This window comes from Prionailurus viverrinus, chromosome B1 (assembly GCF_022837055.1).
Source record: "Prionailurus viverrinus isolate Anna chromosome B1, UM_Priviv_1.0, whole genome shotgun sequence".
Taxonomy (NCBI): Eukaryota; Metazoa; Chordata; class Mammalia; order Carnivora; family Felidae; genus Prionailurus; species Prionailurus viverrinus.
Window position 1 is genome coordinate 87971569 of NC_062564.1, and position 15251 is coordinate 87986819.

The 15251-nt window shown below is 38.3% G+C and overlaps 1 protein-coding gene across 1 annotated transcript in view; it reads left to right on the forward strand.

The window, feature by feature from the left end:
- Positions 1 to 752: 752 nt before the first annotated feature.
- Positions 753 to 15251, forward strand: part of SLC7A11 (solute carrier family 7 member 11) — a 75557-nt gene continuing 61058 nt past the window's right edge. The window contains exons 1-3 of the mRNA XM_047857392.1: positions 753 to 1359; positions 5129 to 5255; positions 10072 to 10187. Of these exons, the coding sequence (XP_047713348.1) occupies positions 1083 to 1359; positions 5129 to 5255; positions 10072 to 10187 (520 nt within the window). The 5' untranslated portion in view covers positions 753 to 1082. The remainder of the gene's footprint in view (positions 1360 to 5128; positions 5256 to 10071; positions 10188 to 15251) is intronic.

Below are 15251 nucleotides of genomic sequence, written 5' to 3' on the forward strand. Positions count from 1 at the left end.
CAAATGAAGAATATGTATCTTTTACTTTAGGACAACACCTAGAGCTGATGAGAATCAGAAAACAGCTGTTTTCTGGAGTCACTGTGATTTTTAAGTTTGTCACACTCAGGTAGTGACTTTAAATACAAGTTTACTACTGGTAGCAAGAAATAATTTTTCTCTTTTAATGTTGAATAAGTCTCACAGTGGTATGTCTGACAGCAACCATACAGAATCAGTCTCGCTTGACTGTATTGTTCAGAAACCCAAAGTAAAAAAAAAAAAATAAGCAGAAAACATGAAATCTCAAAATGTTTTGTTATAAAGAATGCAGCTTTGGGTTATGCTCTATTATCAAAACAGCTGTGCGTGACATGTCTTTATACGTAAGTTAAAAAAGAAACTCCTCGCAAAGCAGTGATCATTTCCTGTTTCATTTTTCATTTTCTTTTCGCGCGAAGAGCTTTTGTCCCTCACTAGGAGTTGCTTTAAATCTCTGGGAAGGTCTGTTCCGAATTTACTCCTCCTGGATTGGTTAAGATCCCTTTTAAGTGTGTGCTTTGTTCTCTGAAAAGCTGAGGTCAGTTGAGCAACATGCTGCTAATGTTTGGGGGAAAAAAAAAAGAGCTGAGTAATGCTGGAGCCTTCTCATGTGGCTGATGCAAACCTGGAGAATTTGCATCATCATTAAGCTGGAATAAGTTGGTGTGACAGGCAGGAGCTTAAATACCAGCCCATGAGGAAGCTGAGCTGGTCTGTAATGATAGGGCGTCAGCAGCAGCAGCAGCCGCAGAGGTAGAGTCGGAGGTGGTGGAGGAGCGAGAGCACCATGAACACACAGGTGTTTCTGAGCAGTAATCAGAGAGCTGGGAAGGAGAAAAAGGCACCTTTGAGTTTTTACCTGTGAACACAATAGCCCTGAGAGAGACAATCTGAAAGCAAAGAGGAAGAGATTTGGTCAGTCACACCAAGAGAGACCAAAGTGGAAAGTTTTGGGTTTTGTTCTTGTTTTTGTTTGGTTTTGTTTGGTTTTGTTTGGTTTTGTTTTTTGTTTTTTGTTTTTTTTTTTTCCTGTGTTTCCTTTTTCCCCGCGTGTCACTACAATGGTCAGAAAGCCCGTTGTGTCCACCATCTCCAGTGGAGGTTACCTGCAGGGCAATGTTAATGGGAAGCTGCCTTCTTTGGGTGGCAAGGAGCCACCTGGGCAGGAGAAAGTGGTGCTGAAGAAGAAAATCACTTTGCTGAGGGGCATCTCCATCATCATTGGCACGATCATTGGAGCAGGAATCTTCATCTCTCCTAAGGGCGTGCTCCAGAACACGGGCAGCGTGGGCATGTCTCTGATTATCTGGACAGTCTGTGGGGTCCTGTCTCTGTTTGGTGAGTGCAGCTTCTTCTCTGGGGGGGTATGTCTGTGGAGCCGGGCAGTTTGCTCTCTGGGAAAGCAAAGAGTACTTTTTAAGGAGTGAATGAATGGCAAAGGCTACGCCAGAGGCTCTGATTCTTGTTGAAGTATGCGAACTACCCAAACACAGCGTCCACTGTTGGCAGGATCCTGCATTCCACCGACTTGCTTCCACAGCCCCTACTCTCTTCCCCTGACTCCGGCAGACTCTTTTCTGACTTTTCCCTGTGGCCATGAGAGCAAAGGCTCACTTTGATGACCCGGGAAAATAGATGCGAGCTTTCTGTACCGGGCAGTTGTTCTCAGTGACTTGTGTTTGAGGGATCTTGGCAGCTGGCCCGCCGAATGAAACACCTGTGAAGTGAAACCCGGCATGGCCTATTTAGACACAGAGCTTAGTATTTAGCAGAAGTTTGACAGTGTTTTGATTGGCAAAATAAACCGTGGGTGGGGGTGGGGGGGAGGGGGGAGAAGGCAGTCGTCTTCTTTTTAATTTTTTTAACTTGGCGTGCTTGTCCATTGCTGCTATTATTTCAAAAGTCCTTGCCGTGGAAACACGTGTGGTGACACATAACTCAATTCCTGTGATAAGTGGGAATATTGCAAGGGTCTGAGCGCATTTCAAAGTTTTTCAATCTCTCGTCTCTCCCTGTCACCCCTAAATGTTTGCAACATGAAGAGTAAAACCGGTACTGGGTGCTAGTTTGCTGTGCTTGCCCAGATCTACTTTCTTCATTTATAGTTCAGTGGGTCTTCGCGGACGTAGATAACTTGCCCGCCGGTACACTGAGTTACCCTGCACAGAACTAGCAGTAGAAGGATGACTATTAATTTTGCTTCAAGTTCTAGATCTCTTTTGTTGATTTGATATTGCCAGCAAAGAGGTAATAGATACCTTTCACGGGGTGCGCAAGTTACTAGAAAGCTACCTGAGTTCCTTACGAAGGTGACAAAAGCTGGCCAGTGGTCAAAAAAAAATAAAATTTTATCTACACTATGGGGGAAAATGTCCAAGATGCATCTGCTCTTTCGTGGCAACCAGTATGTTTTAATTCCAAAAGGCCCTGCTCTTTAAAGGTACTAACAGAAAGCTTTGTCCTAACTCTAGGACTAAGTACTAACTCTTGGTCCTACATGTACCAATCCATTCATTCTTAAGGCCTTGTGGTGTTTTAGTGCATTGGGTTGGGGATTCATCTAGAGAAGTCAGATTTCCATCAGGAAGAAGTAAAATTCATTAAAACAACGCTGTGGTATAGAAAGATGTGTAGAAGAATTATTTTAGGTTTTTAAAAAGAGTTGGTGGTATTCTGTATGGTTCTGGCATGTACATTTATAGACAAAGAGAAACCTATTCATTGCTCTTCTTAACTGACTTTGTGCACCCTCAGTCTTTACTCTTCTACAAGTACTTGTAAATTGAGAATAAATCAATGTCTGATAGGAAAAACCATAGCCAATTTCCTGGACTTTTCATACTTCTATACATGCAGCTCCCACTATGTGATTCGATTTTTATACATAATAAAAGGTTATTCACATATAGTAAAATGAATTGCTGTGAGGATTGAACTAGTTAAAATGCTATTCCACTAGGAAAATATGGTTCTGCGTAAGTATATCAACTCAAGCAGAAGCTCAGGTTAAAAAAAAAATGTTAAAAGGACTAGCTCAGGTTACATTTGAGTTGATATTCTTTGATTACTAATCCCAGGGAGCATGCTCCTGTATTAATCTTCTTATCTGTATTTACATTTTATTTGTCACTTAAGTTCCTAGGAGCTTTTTGACAGGAGTGCCTTCCTAACAGGAAGCAAAGCAAAATGTAAGGAAAACAAATACTTTCTCTTAGAACTCTAGAACTCGGTGACTACGAGTAAAGAATCTGTATATTTGGTTTACAATTTTTTTAAAGCCGGGGTCAATACATGGATTTTTACATCTTGTTTTGAACTTTTTTCATCTGGGTAAAATGGTTATGGAGCTTGAGACTTTTAAATGAAAATCTCATTCCTCCCGAACTCAATTTAAACCTAGGGCAACCTTCCTGGAGTTTCAGCAAAGCAGACACAGGTCTAGGTATTGATTGTCTGGCAATAAATTCTGAGGTACTTAAGACTTTCCAATAACATTTTATATGGGAAGCTCTTTTATACAGGCTACCAACATGGCGACTGGTTTCCAACAGAGTGAATTGCAACCAGTTACAATTAGTTACAAATAGGCAAACTATATTAGTGGTCCTCAAATATTAATCTGCAGACTAGGTGTTTTAAAATCATCTGTATAGGGGTGCCTGGGTGGCTCATTTGGTTAAGCATCTGACTCTTGACTTCAGCTCAGGTCATGATCTCATGGTTCATGAGTTCAAGCCCAGCATGGGAGTCTCCTTGGGATTCTGTCTCTCTCTCTGCTTCTCCCCTGCTTTCTCTCTCTCTCTCTCAAAATAAATAAAAAACTTAAAAAAATAATAAAATCATCTGTACAAAATTTAAAATAATAGACTTGTTTGGCTCTCTCTGTTGGAGAGTTTGGACTGACTTGGTAGCGAACAAATTGTAGGGTATGGCCTTAGATTCTGTTTTCGTGTGTATGCTTTTGTGTGTGTGGAAATTTACTCTCAGGTGATTCTGATACAGAGCTAGGTTTGGGAATAGGATCAACGATACTAAGATATAACTGAATATCCAAATTTTATACATGTTGACAATTCTGCATGAAGCTTTACTATAATAATTTCCCACACTTCTAGTCTCTGAAGTAGTTCAGGCAAAAATTTGTGTTACATTTGAGTACTTTGCGGAATGAATAGAATTTTTCACGTAGTACCAAGATGTATTTTTCATTTTCTTGGTAGTTCATTGCTCAAATTAATAGGCATATTTCATGAGGTATTCTCAATGTATCAGGCCCAGTACTGTCCTTGGAGCCCAATATCGCATTTATAAACACAACTCCCTTATGAGGTAAGAATTGAGATCTCCATTTTATAGATAAAGAAACTTACATTTGGGGAGGTTACATAACTTGCTCAAGCCCATGTGGATTGCATTGCTAAATGTTAAGATGGCTAAATGTTTATAATTAATTTTACCTAATATATATAAGTTATAGCATCTCTTTTTAAACAGTATGTTCTTTTAACTACTCAGAAGTGTAGTTTTCAAAAAATATCCAAGAAAATCTTTTCTAGAAATAGAATATTGGAGTCAAAATTCATTTTCTTGACAAATCATATCCTACAAATTAAATGAAGTCTTGCAAGGCCAAGAGTCTATACTTTTCTGAAGCACAAATAAATTTTGTTAATTTTGATGTGCAACAGAAATACTATTTATTAAAAGGATTCTTAATATAATAAGGTCAATTTGGGATAATTCCTTGTCTTGGTGTGTAGTTCCTTTAAAAATAGGTTGGTATTATTGGCATCTATCTTCCCTTTTTCTCAGGTTTGAGATTCATAATTCTTAATATGATATTATTTTAGAAGTTTGCTTTACCATTTCAAATAAAATTACATTGTTTGAACAGAATGAACTAGATCTCAACCATGCGGAAGTTAGAAAAGGAATTTGATGGCCCCTAACAATCAGATGACTGTTACTTCTCTTGAAATAAACACCTCACTCAGACCAAAGGATGTAGTAACATGTTACCTAAACATAAATATTGTTTACAACTCTACCTTCGGATGACTAATTAATATTTTAATTTTGTACCTTTTTTATTATGAATACTTCACAGGAGCCTTGTCCTATGCTGAACTGGGAACAAGTATAAAGAAATCTGGTGGTCATTATACATACATTCTGGAAGTCTTTGGCCCATTACCAGCTTTCGTACGAGTCTGGGTGGAACTGCTCATAATACGGTGAGAGCATAGATAAGAAAACAGTTAAAGAAAAATAAATCCATTCATTACACCCTTCTTTAAATCATCTTAATTGTTTTTAACTGATTAGAAATATGTGTGTCATGTGACTATATTGTAAACATGTCTATTTCAGGATGTGAAATCTATGATAAGATACCTCTCTCAATGTTTTTAATGCAGTTTTCTCACTGGCAATAGTTCTCCGTTCCTGCCAAACTTTTAAAATGTCTGATTTTCTTTAATATTCAATTATCTTCTGACATTTCTAGAAAGTATGTTGACTCGAAAGGATATGAAGCATCAAAATCCACCTTGATAAATCATGCGTTTTGACTGGCCAGACAAAATTAAATGTTATGCTAGTAGGTGGAGTTTTTCTTCTTGTAGATTCCATTGTCTTTTAACTTTCCTCAATTGTCGTGACTAGGAAACTTCTGTGCCTAACAACCTAGTGTGTCACTGAGTTTTATACTTTGCACACAAAAATGACTTGACATGAATGACTCATTTCCTCTTGTTAAGCAAATCAGCCAACTATAGTTGCCAAAAAAAAAAAAATGTTTTATTGCTGTAAAAAATTGTCTTCGTTTAAAATCCAAACAAATATTGCTAAGTCACTCTGAATAGCAAATTTCCTTTCACATTGTGGGAAACCTGTGATGTCATGTGTACAGTTTAGAGTAACACGCTTCCTTAAGGTAACTGCTGCCATAAGATGTAACTTACACATCCTGATTGTAGAGCTTAATGGTAATAACTGGAGAAACTTGTTCTTATTGTAAACTTAATCAGAAATACACAGCTGAGAGCGCCAGTGAGCTTTTATCCTAATATTTGGGGCATAAGTGGCAAATGCAGAGCTAATAAGTATCAATTTAACACTAGCCATGATTTTTATAGTCACAGGCATTTATTTTTTAACAAAGAGCTTAGATTGGTATTTACTTCTCTGTTAAGTCTGTTCTCATTTTAGACAATTCTGCATTATTTCAAACCTGTTGTAACGAAAATAATGTTAAAGAAGTATTTTGTTCCTTTTCTAAAGTCTGGGATTTGCTTAGGATGTACCTTCTGCTCTTTTTTGATTTATCTGAATATTACTCTTCAAAGGTTAGCCTAAATCTTACCTTTTCCACAGTTAATTTCCTGGTTACCCTAGTTTCTATTTCTTTTCTCTCTTAATTCTTCTGAAAAAAATTCAGTCTCCCATTTTTATTTGGCATTCAACATATCTTGTGTTCTTACTTAATATGTCAGGTGTCTTTTTTTTTAATTTTTTTTAACGTTTATTTATTTTTGAGACAGAGAGAGACAGAGCATGAACGGGGGAGGGTCAGAGAGAGAGGGAGACACAGAATCTGAAACAGGCTCCAGGCTGTGAGCAGTCAACACAGAGCCCGACACGGGGCTGGAACTCACATACCGTGAGATCGTGACCTGAGCCGAAGTCAGATGCTTAACCGACTGAGCCACCCAGGCGCCCCAATATGTCAGGTGTCTATGTTCTATTTACCCATTAGAATTACAGGCATTTTAAGTGCATAAGACCAAGCCTCACACTTTTGAAACCATTATACTTCTTAATCAGTGTCCTGAGCATTACAGACAGTAAATTCTTTTTGAACAACAATATTAAATTCTTTTTGAAGAATTTAATTGTTTTTGACTGAAAGTTTAAGGTTACAATATTTTGGATTTGACATTCTCAGCATTCAAATGAAGACACTTGGGGCACCTGGGTGGCTCAGTCGGTTGAGCATCTGACTTCAGCTCAGGTCATGATCTCACAGCTCACGAGTTCCAGCACTTTGTTGGGCTCTCTACTCTCAGCAAGGAGCCCACTTCTGATCTTCTGTCTCCCTCTCTCTACCCCCTCCCTTGCTCTCTCTCTCTCAAAAATAAATAAGCATTAAGTGAGGACACTACTTATTCAGGGTGCTGGGCTGTTAGGATGGTGGGCTTTGGAGCCTGATATAGCTGCACCTGAATCCCTCTTCAGCTAGGTATATGTGGCATGGCTTTAGCTAATTACTGGGCATTTTGATGAATGTGATAATTGTGTTCACAATAGCACAGATACAGTGTTCATTCACTTATTTATTCATTCCTTAAACAGCTACTGAATGGTGAATGGTAAGTTAAAGAGACTGTAAATGGAATGACCCACAATTCTTGCTCCCAGGTAGCTCATAATCAAGTGTTATTTACATTGCAAGACAGCTGCTTCATGGGGTGTGTGTGTATGTGTGTGTGTGTGTGTGTGTGTGTGTGTGTGTGTGTGTGTGTGTGTGTACTGACAGAGGAAATTATCCAGACATACTCTAGAAGCTTTTTTTAAAGGGTTCATATATCCCTTTGTAATAAGAGACTCCCATTGCCTGGTTGGTCTTCTAAATAAACAGAGTAATGAATGACTTGTGGAGTGACAAGATACCTAGGTACTTTAATATTTCTCATCTGCTCATAACACCCAGGATGCCTAAATACTTAAAATTTTGCTTCAGGGTAAGTCACTCTTGTCAGAAATAATCTGTAGAACACAGATTTCAAGAAAATAAATACCATATATCAGTACATAGCAGGGTCATTAGATGATTGAATTCACACATTAACCATATATTCAATGTTTATTTGGTTTCTACTTACGATAGATACTATACTAAACACTGGCAAATAATGGTGACTAAGATGGACACAGTCTTGAACTCATGATCCTCAGTGTCATGCTAGGGAAAGAGTTATCAATCAAGAAATCGCATAGTGAAGATAAAGTTGCTACTGTGATCAGCACTATGAAAGGGAAGCCATGGGCCTTCGTAAGGGAGTATACTCAGAGACCTCTCACCCAACCAGAAGGGTAAAGGAATTTCCCTGGGCCAAGAAAGACTGAAAAAAGGTATAGGGTATAAAAAACTACCAATGAGTTGTAGGGGCTCCCGGTAAAGGGTGTTCAGCTCCTTCCAGTGGGAAGAAGCAAACTAAGAGGAAGGGAACACATAGACTAGATGGAGCCTTGACGGAAGGATTTTGCATATTCTGAGCATGTTTTGAAAGCACTAAAATGAGGTGATCAGATTTTAATTTATACATCAAAAATTTACAAATGATGAAGAACAGGAAAAACAGTCTTTTGTTGGGGTAAGGGAGAAGAGGGGGTCCTTGGGAAAAAAAGAAAATGAAAAAAAAAGTGTGGTACTATTGAGTACAAGCAGGCCAAGTTTGGAACATAGTTGTGGTTGGTTTTCTGACAATCTAAGGTGTTGGGCAACTATGGGAAGAGAAGCTGAAAGAGAAGAATGGCATGAGAAACTAGATAATTTCATGAACTTGCCTGTGTATTTAAAGAATATATATTCATACATACATGTATTTATTTATTTATTTATTATTATTTTTTTCAACGTTTATTTATTTTTGGGACAGAGAGAGACAGAGCATGGACGGGGGAGGGGCAGAGAGAGAGGGAGACACAGAATCGGAAACAGGCTCCAGGCTCTGAGCCATCAGCCCAGAGCCTGACGCGGGGCTCGAACTCAGGGACCGCGAGATCGTGACCTGGCTGAAGTAGGACGCTTAACCGACTGCGCCACCCAGGCGCCCCTCATACATACATGTATTTAAAGGCACATGTAATTTTCTCATAGAAATATTTGAAGAATTAAAATAGAATGGTTTCTTACCTATTTACTATAAACCTGCACTTATTTCATTTTCTCATTCATGTTTTCTCAGTTGTATAAAATTACAAGAGCATTTTTACTTTTTGACTTTTACTTTGCATCTAAATATTTCGAAGAAATTAAGAATAATCACTTGCCTCTTCACGTTTTTGTCTGTACTAGAAAAATAAGAACGTAATGTTAAGGACATAAGCATGTATTTTCAATGAATACTTATTAATACTAATTTTTAAATCTGAATTTTGGGGGCCCCTGGGTGGCTCAGTCGGCTAAGCATCCGACTTTGGCTCCAGTCATGATCTTACAGTTTGTGAGTTCGAGCCCCGCATTGGGCTCTGTGCTGACAGCTCAGAGCCTGGAGCCTGCTTCAGATTCTGTGTCTCCTCCTCTCTCTGCCCCTTCCCTGCTCATGCTCTGTCTCTGTCTGTCTCTCAATAATAAATAAACATTAATTTTTTTTTTAATCTGAGTTTTGTATTCATTTTCTTGACTGGGCTCCAACTCATTAGATCTACACCCTTAACCCATTCATGCTGTGGCTGGAGTTTAGTTGTTGACTTATTTTTTTTTTTTTAATGTTTATTTTTGAGAGAGACAGAGAGAGAGACAGAGCATGAGTAGGGAAGGGCAGAGAGAAAGGGAGACACAGAATCCAAAGCAGGCTCCAGGCTCTGAGCTGTTGGCACCGAGCCCAATGTGGGGTTCGAACCCATGAACTGTGAGATCATAACCTGAGCCGAAGTTAGACGCTCAACTGACTGAGTCACCCAGGCACCCCCTAGTTGTTGACTTATTAAGAAGACTGCTTCTTGTATAGCCCAGTTCTGCCAGGATCTCAAATAATAAACTAAATTTTTAAGGAAAAAAAAGTCAAATATAGGAGAGCAGGGGCAAAAGTGATAGCACCCAGTCTTGCTTCCATGAATATGTGAAGTGTAAGCTAGCCACCAAAGTTATAGGCAATATTTCATTTGGACTATCTGTGACAACCTAATCAAATGTGGAGTTTGGAAAACTATAGGCTTTCCTATTTAACATGTTCTATATGTTGAATAACATTACCTCAAGGTAGAAAAAGTTTAGCAAAGATGCTATTTATTTTTTCCTTTGTTAACCTGAATATTCTTTTCCAGCCCTGCAGCCACTGCTGTGATTTCTCTGGCATTTGGACGCTACATTCTGGAACCATTTTTTATTCAGTGTGAAATTCCTGAACTTGCAATCAAGCTCATTACAGCCGTGGGCATAAGTGAGTATCATAGGTCTAAATATGAAAAAGAAAAAAAAAGAGCAAAAGTGATTGATAACAAAGCTTCTTTAGACATATATGATGGGACTGCTTTCCACATCATGCTCTTTTCCGTTCAGTTCCTTGCCAAATTTATGTTGGAAAATAAAGAAAAGATTAAGGATTTGGAGTGATCCCTGGTATTACATTACATGCCAGTTTTGCATTGGGTCAATAGATATGATGGCCAATCTTCTGATATAGGCAAACAAAAACCACCTTATTAGTAAAATAACAGTTCTCGTGGAGTACATGAGAAGAGAATTTTACAGATGAAAACCCAATTATTTCATGGGTTTTTGAATTAGAATTTTATCCTTTCTCACTGATAACATGTTACGTGATAACTCATTGTCACGGAGTGCTGTTCATGTGTAGGGTGTGTGCATTGTGTTGATATATTTTATACTGTTAGCAAACTGTCACGCTCAGTGTTATGGTTTTAGCTGCCCGTTGATGGTCACGATAAAAAGTCTTCTTTTTCATATTCGCTTACTAGTAGCACTTCTCAAATTGGATCTCCAAGTTAGAAATTTGTTCACGTTTATCACTGTGCCCAAATTCTGGATAGTGTTTAAAAGAAATGGAAAAGGGGAACATGCACAACATTACCTAAGCGATATGAAGCCAAACCTTCGAATAGTATGGGAAACAATAATACTTCCAGATGCTAATTGACTCAGTTTGAAGAATCAACATGATCATGTTTGATTAAGTTTGAACTATTTGGAAATAGCAAGCAACGCAGGAATAACTAATTGCGTACTTATGAAGAATTTTCAGTTAGGCGTGTCTAAGGTGTTTCAGTACAACGATGAAGAGAACGATGTACGGTGAGTGGTTCGTTTGCAGGAATTACACGTGAAAATATCTCTAGTGTAGATACATGTATTTTTGAACTTAGGTTCATCCCGGATTTCCTACTTTATCCACCAAACATGTACTCATTCTTCTTCTGTGAAATCTCTGAAGAAAGACAAAGAAAAATACTCAAAGTACATATATCTGAGTTTGGGAGAGGTAATGGCAAGCTGAACTCATCATGCCCTTCATGCACACTGTAGATGTGAGACTCAGGGACAAATCATTTAGCCTTTCACATCTCAGTATTCTTACCTGCAGATCCTGTGGAGTCTCAGAGAGTGTTTTGTGAGGATTAAATGATATTCACTGAGACAATGTATGTGTAGTGTTTAGGTCATGCCCGCAATTTATTCAGAACAATTACAAATGGTAGCTATTTATACTCTTGTGGGAAAACATCATTGGAAGTTCCATGAGACCGGGGGCCCTTTTACTGCCATATTTCCAGCCCTTCTCATGGCTCCTAGTATGGCGTTTGTGTTCAATAAATATTTGTTGACTGATTTTTATGCGGAGAGATCTACGAAATTTTCTCTAGCAGAAAAGTCTACTCGTTAAACCTAGAGGATTACACGTCTTCAGTTTTCTCACGCAGCAGGACAATGGTGGGAAATGAAATACAGTTTGCTCAATGTGATATTCAGAACTAATACCATGAGCTTTTGTGGGATGAACTATCTTAGCATAGTAGTTACAGCTTAGGCTTTGAAGGCAAACAACCTGGAGTTGAAACTTAGTGTCACAATTTCTTAGTTGTGTGATTTGGAGCTAAATATTAAACCTTCTTAAGCATTACTTTTATTTATTAGTAAGATACCTGTGAAAAGATAATCTGTCTTGGATGGCTGCGGAGAGGTGAAATTACGCCAGGTTTTTAAGGCCTTTAGCGAAGTGCCTTGCCCATAGAAAGTACTTAATATATCTGGTGTCCCACTGAAGGATTGGACTAATAGCCATTATTGTAACCATTATATTCTTGTCCCTCAAATAACTGAGGCAGAATCATACCGTGATTATTATATTTGAAAAGAAGACAGAGGTCATCTCTTTGAGAGGTTTGTAAATTTACAATAAAAGTTTTAAAAGGTATCTCTCGTGTGGGCGTACGTATTTCTCAACTTAAATAAAGGTTATAATTAGCACGGGTTCAGTAGATTTTACGTAAACATAAATCTATAAATATTACCTGCTTTGGACTTGAAATGAGATAGATAACAGCAATATATTAGTATTTTGGTAAGTCTAGATGACTCTTTTTCCTTATCCCAATGCTATTACACTTTTTTGGAGGGAAAATCTGTATTTTGGAGGAGGAAATGGACACTGTACAGACCAAAATTTTGTCACTATTATAGGGAAGGATAACTACGTGTGTTCCAGTTTACCAAACTCCAGTAGTAGAGATTGGTGGTAAAATAGTTCACAAAGCCTGTGTTAATCTTGGATGAACCTAGACATTTTCTTCCATTTTTGCCATTGTTTATAACATCAGCTTAAAAGTTTTGATGTTCCATTTGCAAGCTTGAGACTGTGAGGAATAGGGTTCCTATAATTTGGAGATTTAACTGAAAGAGAAAACAAGGTATTGTTATGACTCAGTGGTAGGTAATGTAAATCAGTGGTCTGTCTGGAACCCTGAAACTAACTTTAAGAAGAATTTAGCTTTAATGGGGCAACAACCAGGGGTGGAGATGGAGACAGAGAAGGAGAAATGTACCCGGGGGGCAAATCTTTCACATTCCAGTTGTTACATGTGAGTATGTGCTAAGGGTGGAAGGTTGGTGAGATGTAGAAAATAGAGTTTAACTGCATGAATTGCTTCCGTGTATTCTTTAGGGAAGGAAAGAGTTTGTGATCATTTGGAATGGCTAGTTCAAGTGTAGAAAAGAGAGGAAACCTGAAAGATCTTGCTACAATCAAGTCACAGAAAGAAAGATTTCAAGTTTTGTGAAATGTTTATCAAGCATTTGAGAAGAGACGCTGGGGTAGGGGTGGGCAGTTACTGAATGCTAATCGATCTGCCCTTTGTTTAAAGTACTGGACTTCCTTGCAGCAAATTAATAAAAATGAAAAGGTTTTGCTTATCCCAAATCCTTTCCATTCGAGTAAACATGTCAGGCACAGGGAAGTCAAGCTGGGAAATCTTAGGCATTCGCATCAGGTGCTCTCTGCTAGCCCAGTCTGACATTACTCCCTTCTGTGCGACACCATCAAGTTTCGCTGTCCTTGTGGCTTTGGTAAAAATTGAAGGATGTTCAATACTTAAAATGATATCCAGTCTTTTGTTCTGGTCTCCTGAAACTATTCCCTATGTAGGTATACAATTCAATGGCAGAATATTATGGCAAAAATACTTTCTTTAAAATATGAAATCTAGTGCCAGATCCATTCCTAACAATCTTCAATCCCAAGCTCCTTCCTGGCTTAGTGTGTATAGGTGAGTAAAGAGCCCCACCCTGCTTCTCATACCTTGCGGGAATAATTAGAGGAAGGAAGAAAATAACACCGTGAGCGCATTATAAGAACAAATTAGCCACTTCCATTACTATATGACTGTACTTTCTTTTCCCAAACTGTTTTCCTGCCATCACTGAATTGCATGAAAGAAAATCCAGGACCAGTTCTGAGCTAGCATTTCAAATATAGCTTGTGGAGTGGTTTTGCTTAAATATTCTGAAGACTGGCTATGCCTACACCTTTTTTCACCATAGCTAAATTGCCAAGACAATGAGTTCTTAGGTAGGTATACATGGTATTGATATATATAAGGACTGAAAAACAATAACCATATCCTTCTGGAGGATGACAAACAAAATGTGGGAAATTGCTGCCAAGGTAAACATGAACCTTAACAGCGAGAGACAGAGCCACTAGGAGTTTGAAAGGACTAGGTATATTAGTGAGATCATGTGTTTTGAGCTATTTATTCCTGCATTATCACCTGTGAGCTAGGGGTAAAAGTGTGGACTCTGAGGTCAGTTTACCTAGGCTCCAATCCTATCTTCACACTTACCTGTGTGAACATGAGCGAGTTAAATGCTATCTCAAGTTTCAGCTGCCCATCTGAAAAATTATGCCAGCAATGATGGTGACCACATCATAGAGAGATAAGGATTAAATAACATTATCCACGTAAAGTCTTGGTACATTATCTGCCATATAGTAATAGTTTACAATTATTTGATGCTTGCATTTTTATCCCAGGCATTGAGATTCTAGATCTCTCTGGTTTTTAAAGATGTTTATAGCTAGAGGGGCTTATCCTCTCAGAAATTAGTACGTTCAGGCAATGAATGCTAACAAAGAGAGTGGTAACTCAGGCAGATGTTATGAAAACCAGTGGACTGATCGACTTTAACTCACCATGCAGCATCCCTATATTTTATCGATTTAGCATGAAACAGTCAGAAGCCAGAAGCCAGAGAGAACCTAAACCTGAGAGAAAACCCAGTATACCCAGCTGCAGTAATCTCACTCTGCAAATCCAAAGATAGACGTGAATAGAGAAGTACAGACAGAAAACCTTGTCAGTCCTTAAATCCCAGTGTAAGTTTTGTGTTCCCCTAAACATCTTCTTCAGATACAGCTCCCTTCTAAACATGTATTTCTTATCTCCAGGGCCGGTTGGTTGGTACGTCGGTCAGTTGGTCGGTCGGTCTGTCTGTCTACCTATCTATCTGTCTTTCATTCTTGCATTTCAGTTCTTAGCAGACTGCACTATAAGTAAGTAAATAAAAATTATATATCACAGTATTTTCATTTGGGCAAGAGAAAAAGCCAAAGTTGATATAAATATTTTCTAATTGTGAAATTTACAATTATTATTCAAATGAAGTAAAGCTAGGTAGGACCACAGAACTTACTCAAATTTCTTTTATTACAATGTGGGTAGATAGTCTGTATAAAAACAAAGAAGGTATGATGTGTTTCAGAAACAGAGAAAGCTCTTGCATTTAGTGAATCCCAAATCCCCTTTTCAATATTGTTGGATAAGCAACATATGTAGACTTAAATTTCTGTGTAAAGACACATGATGAAGCAGCATTTCTAGACACTTGAGGACCTTCACAGTGCCTCTGTACTTGCTGCCTTGTTACTTGTTAAGCCTTATCCTTCAGGGTCATAAAGGTACATCTCAGCTGGAATTTGGTGTACCAAATA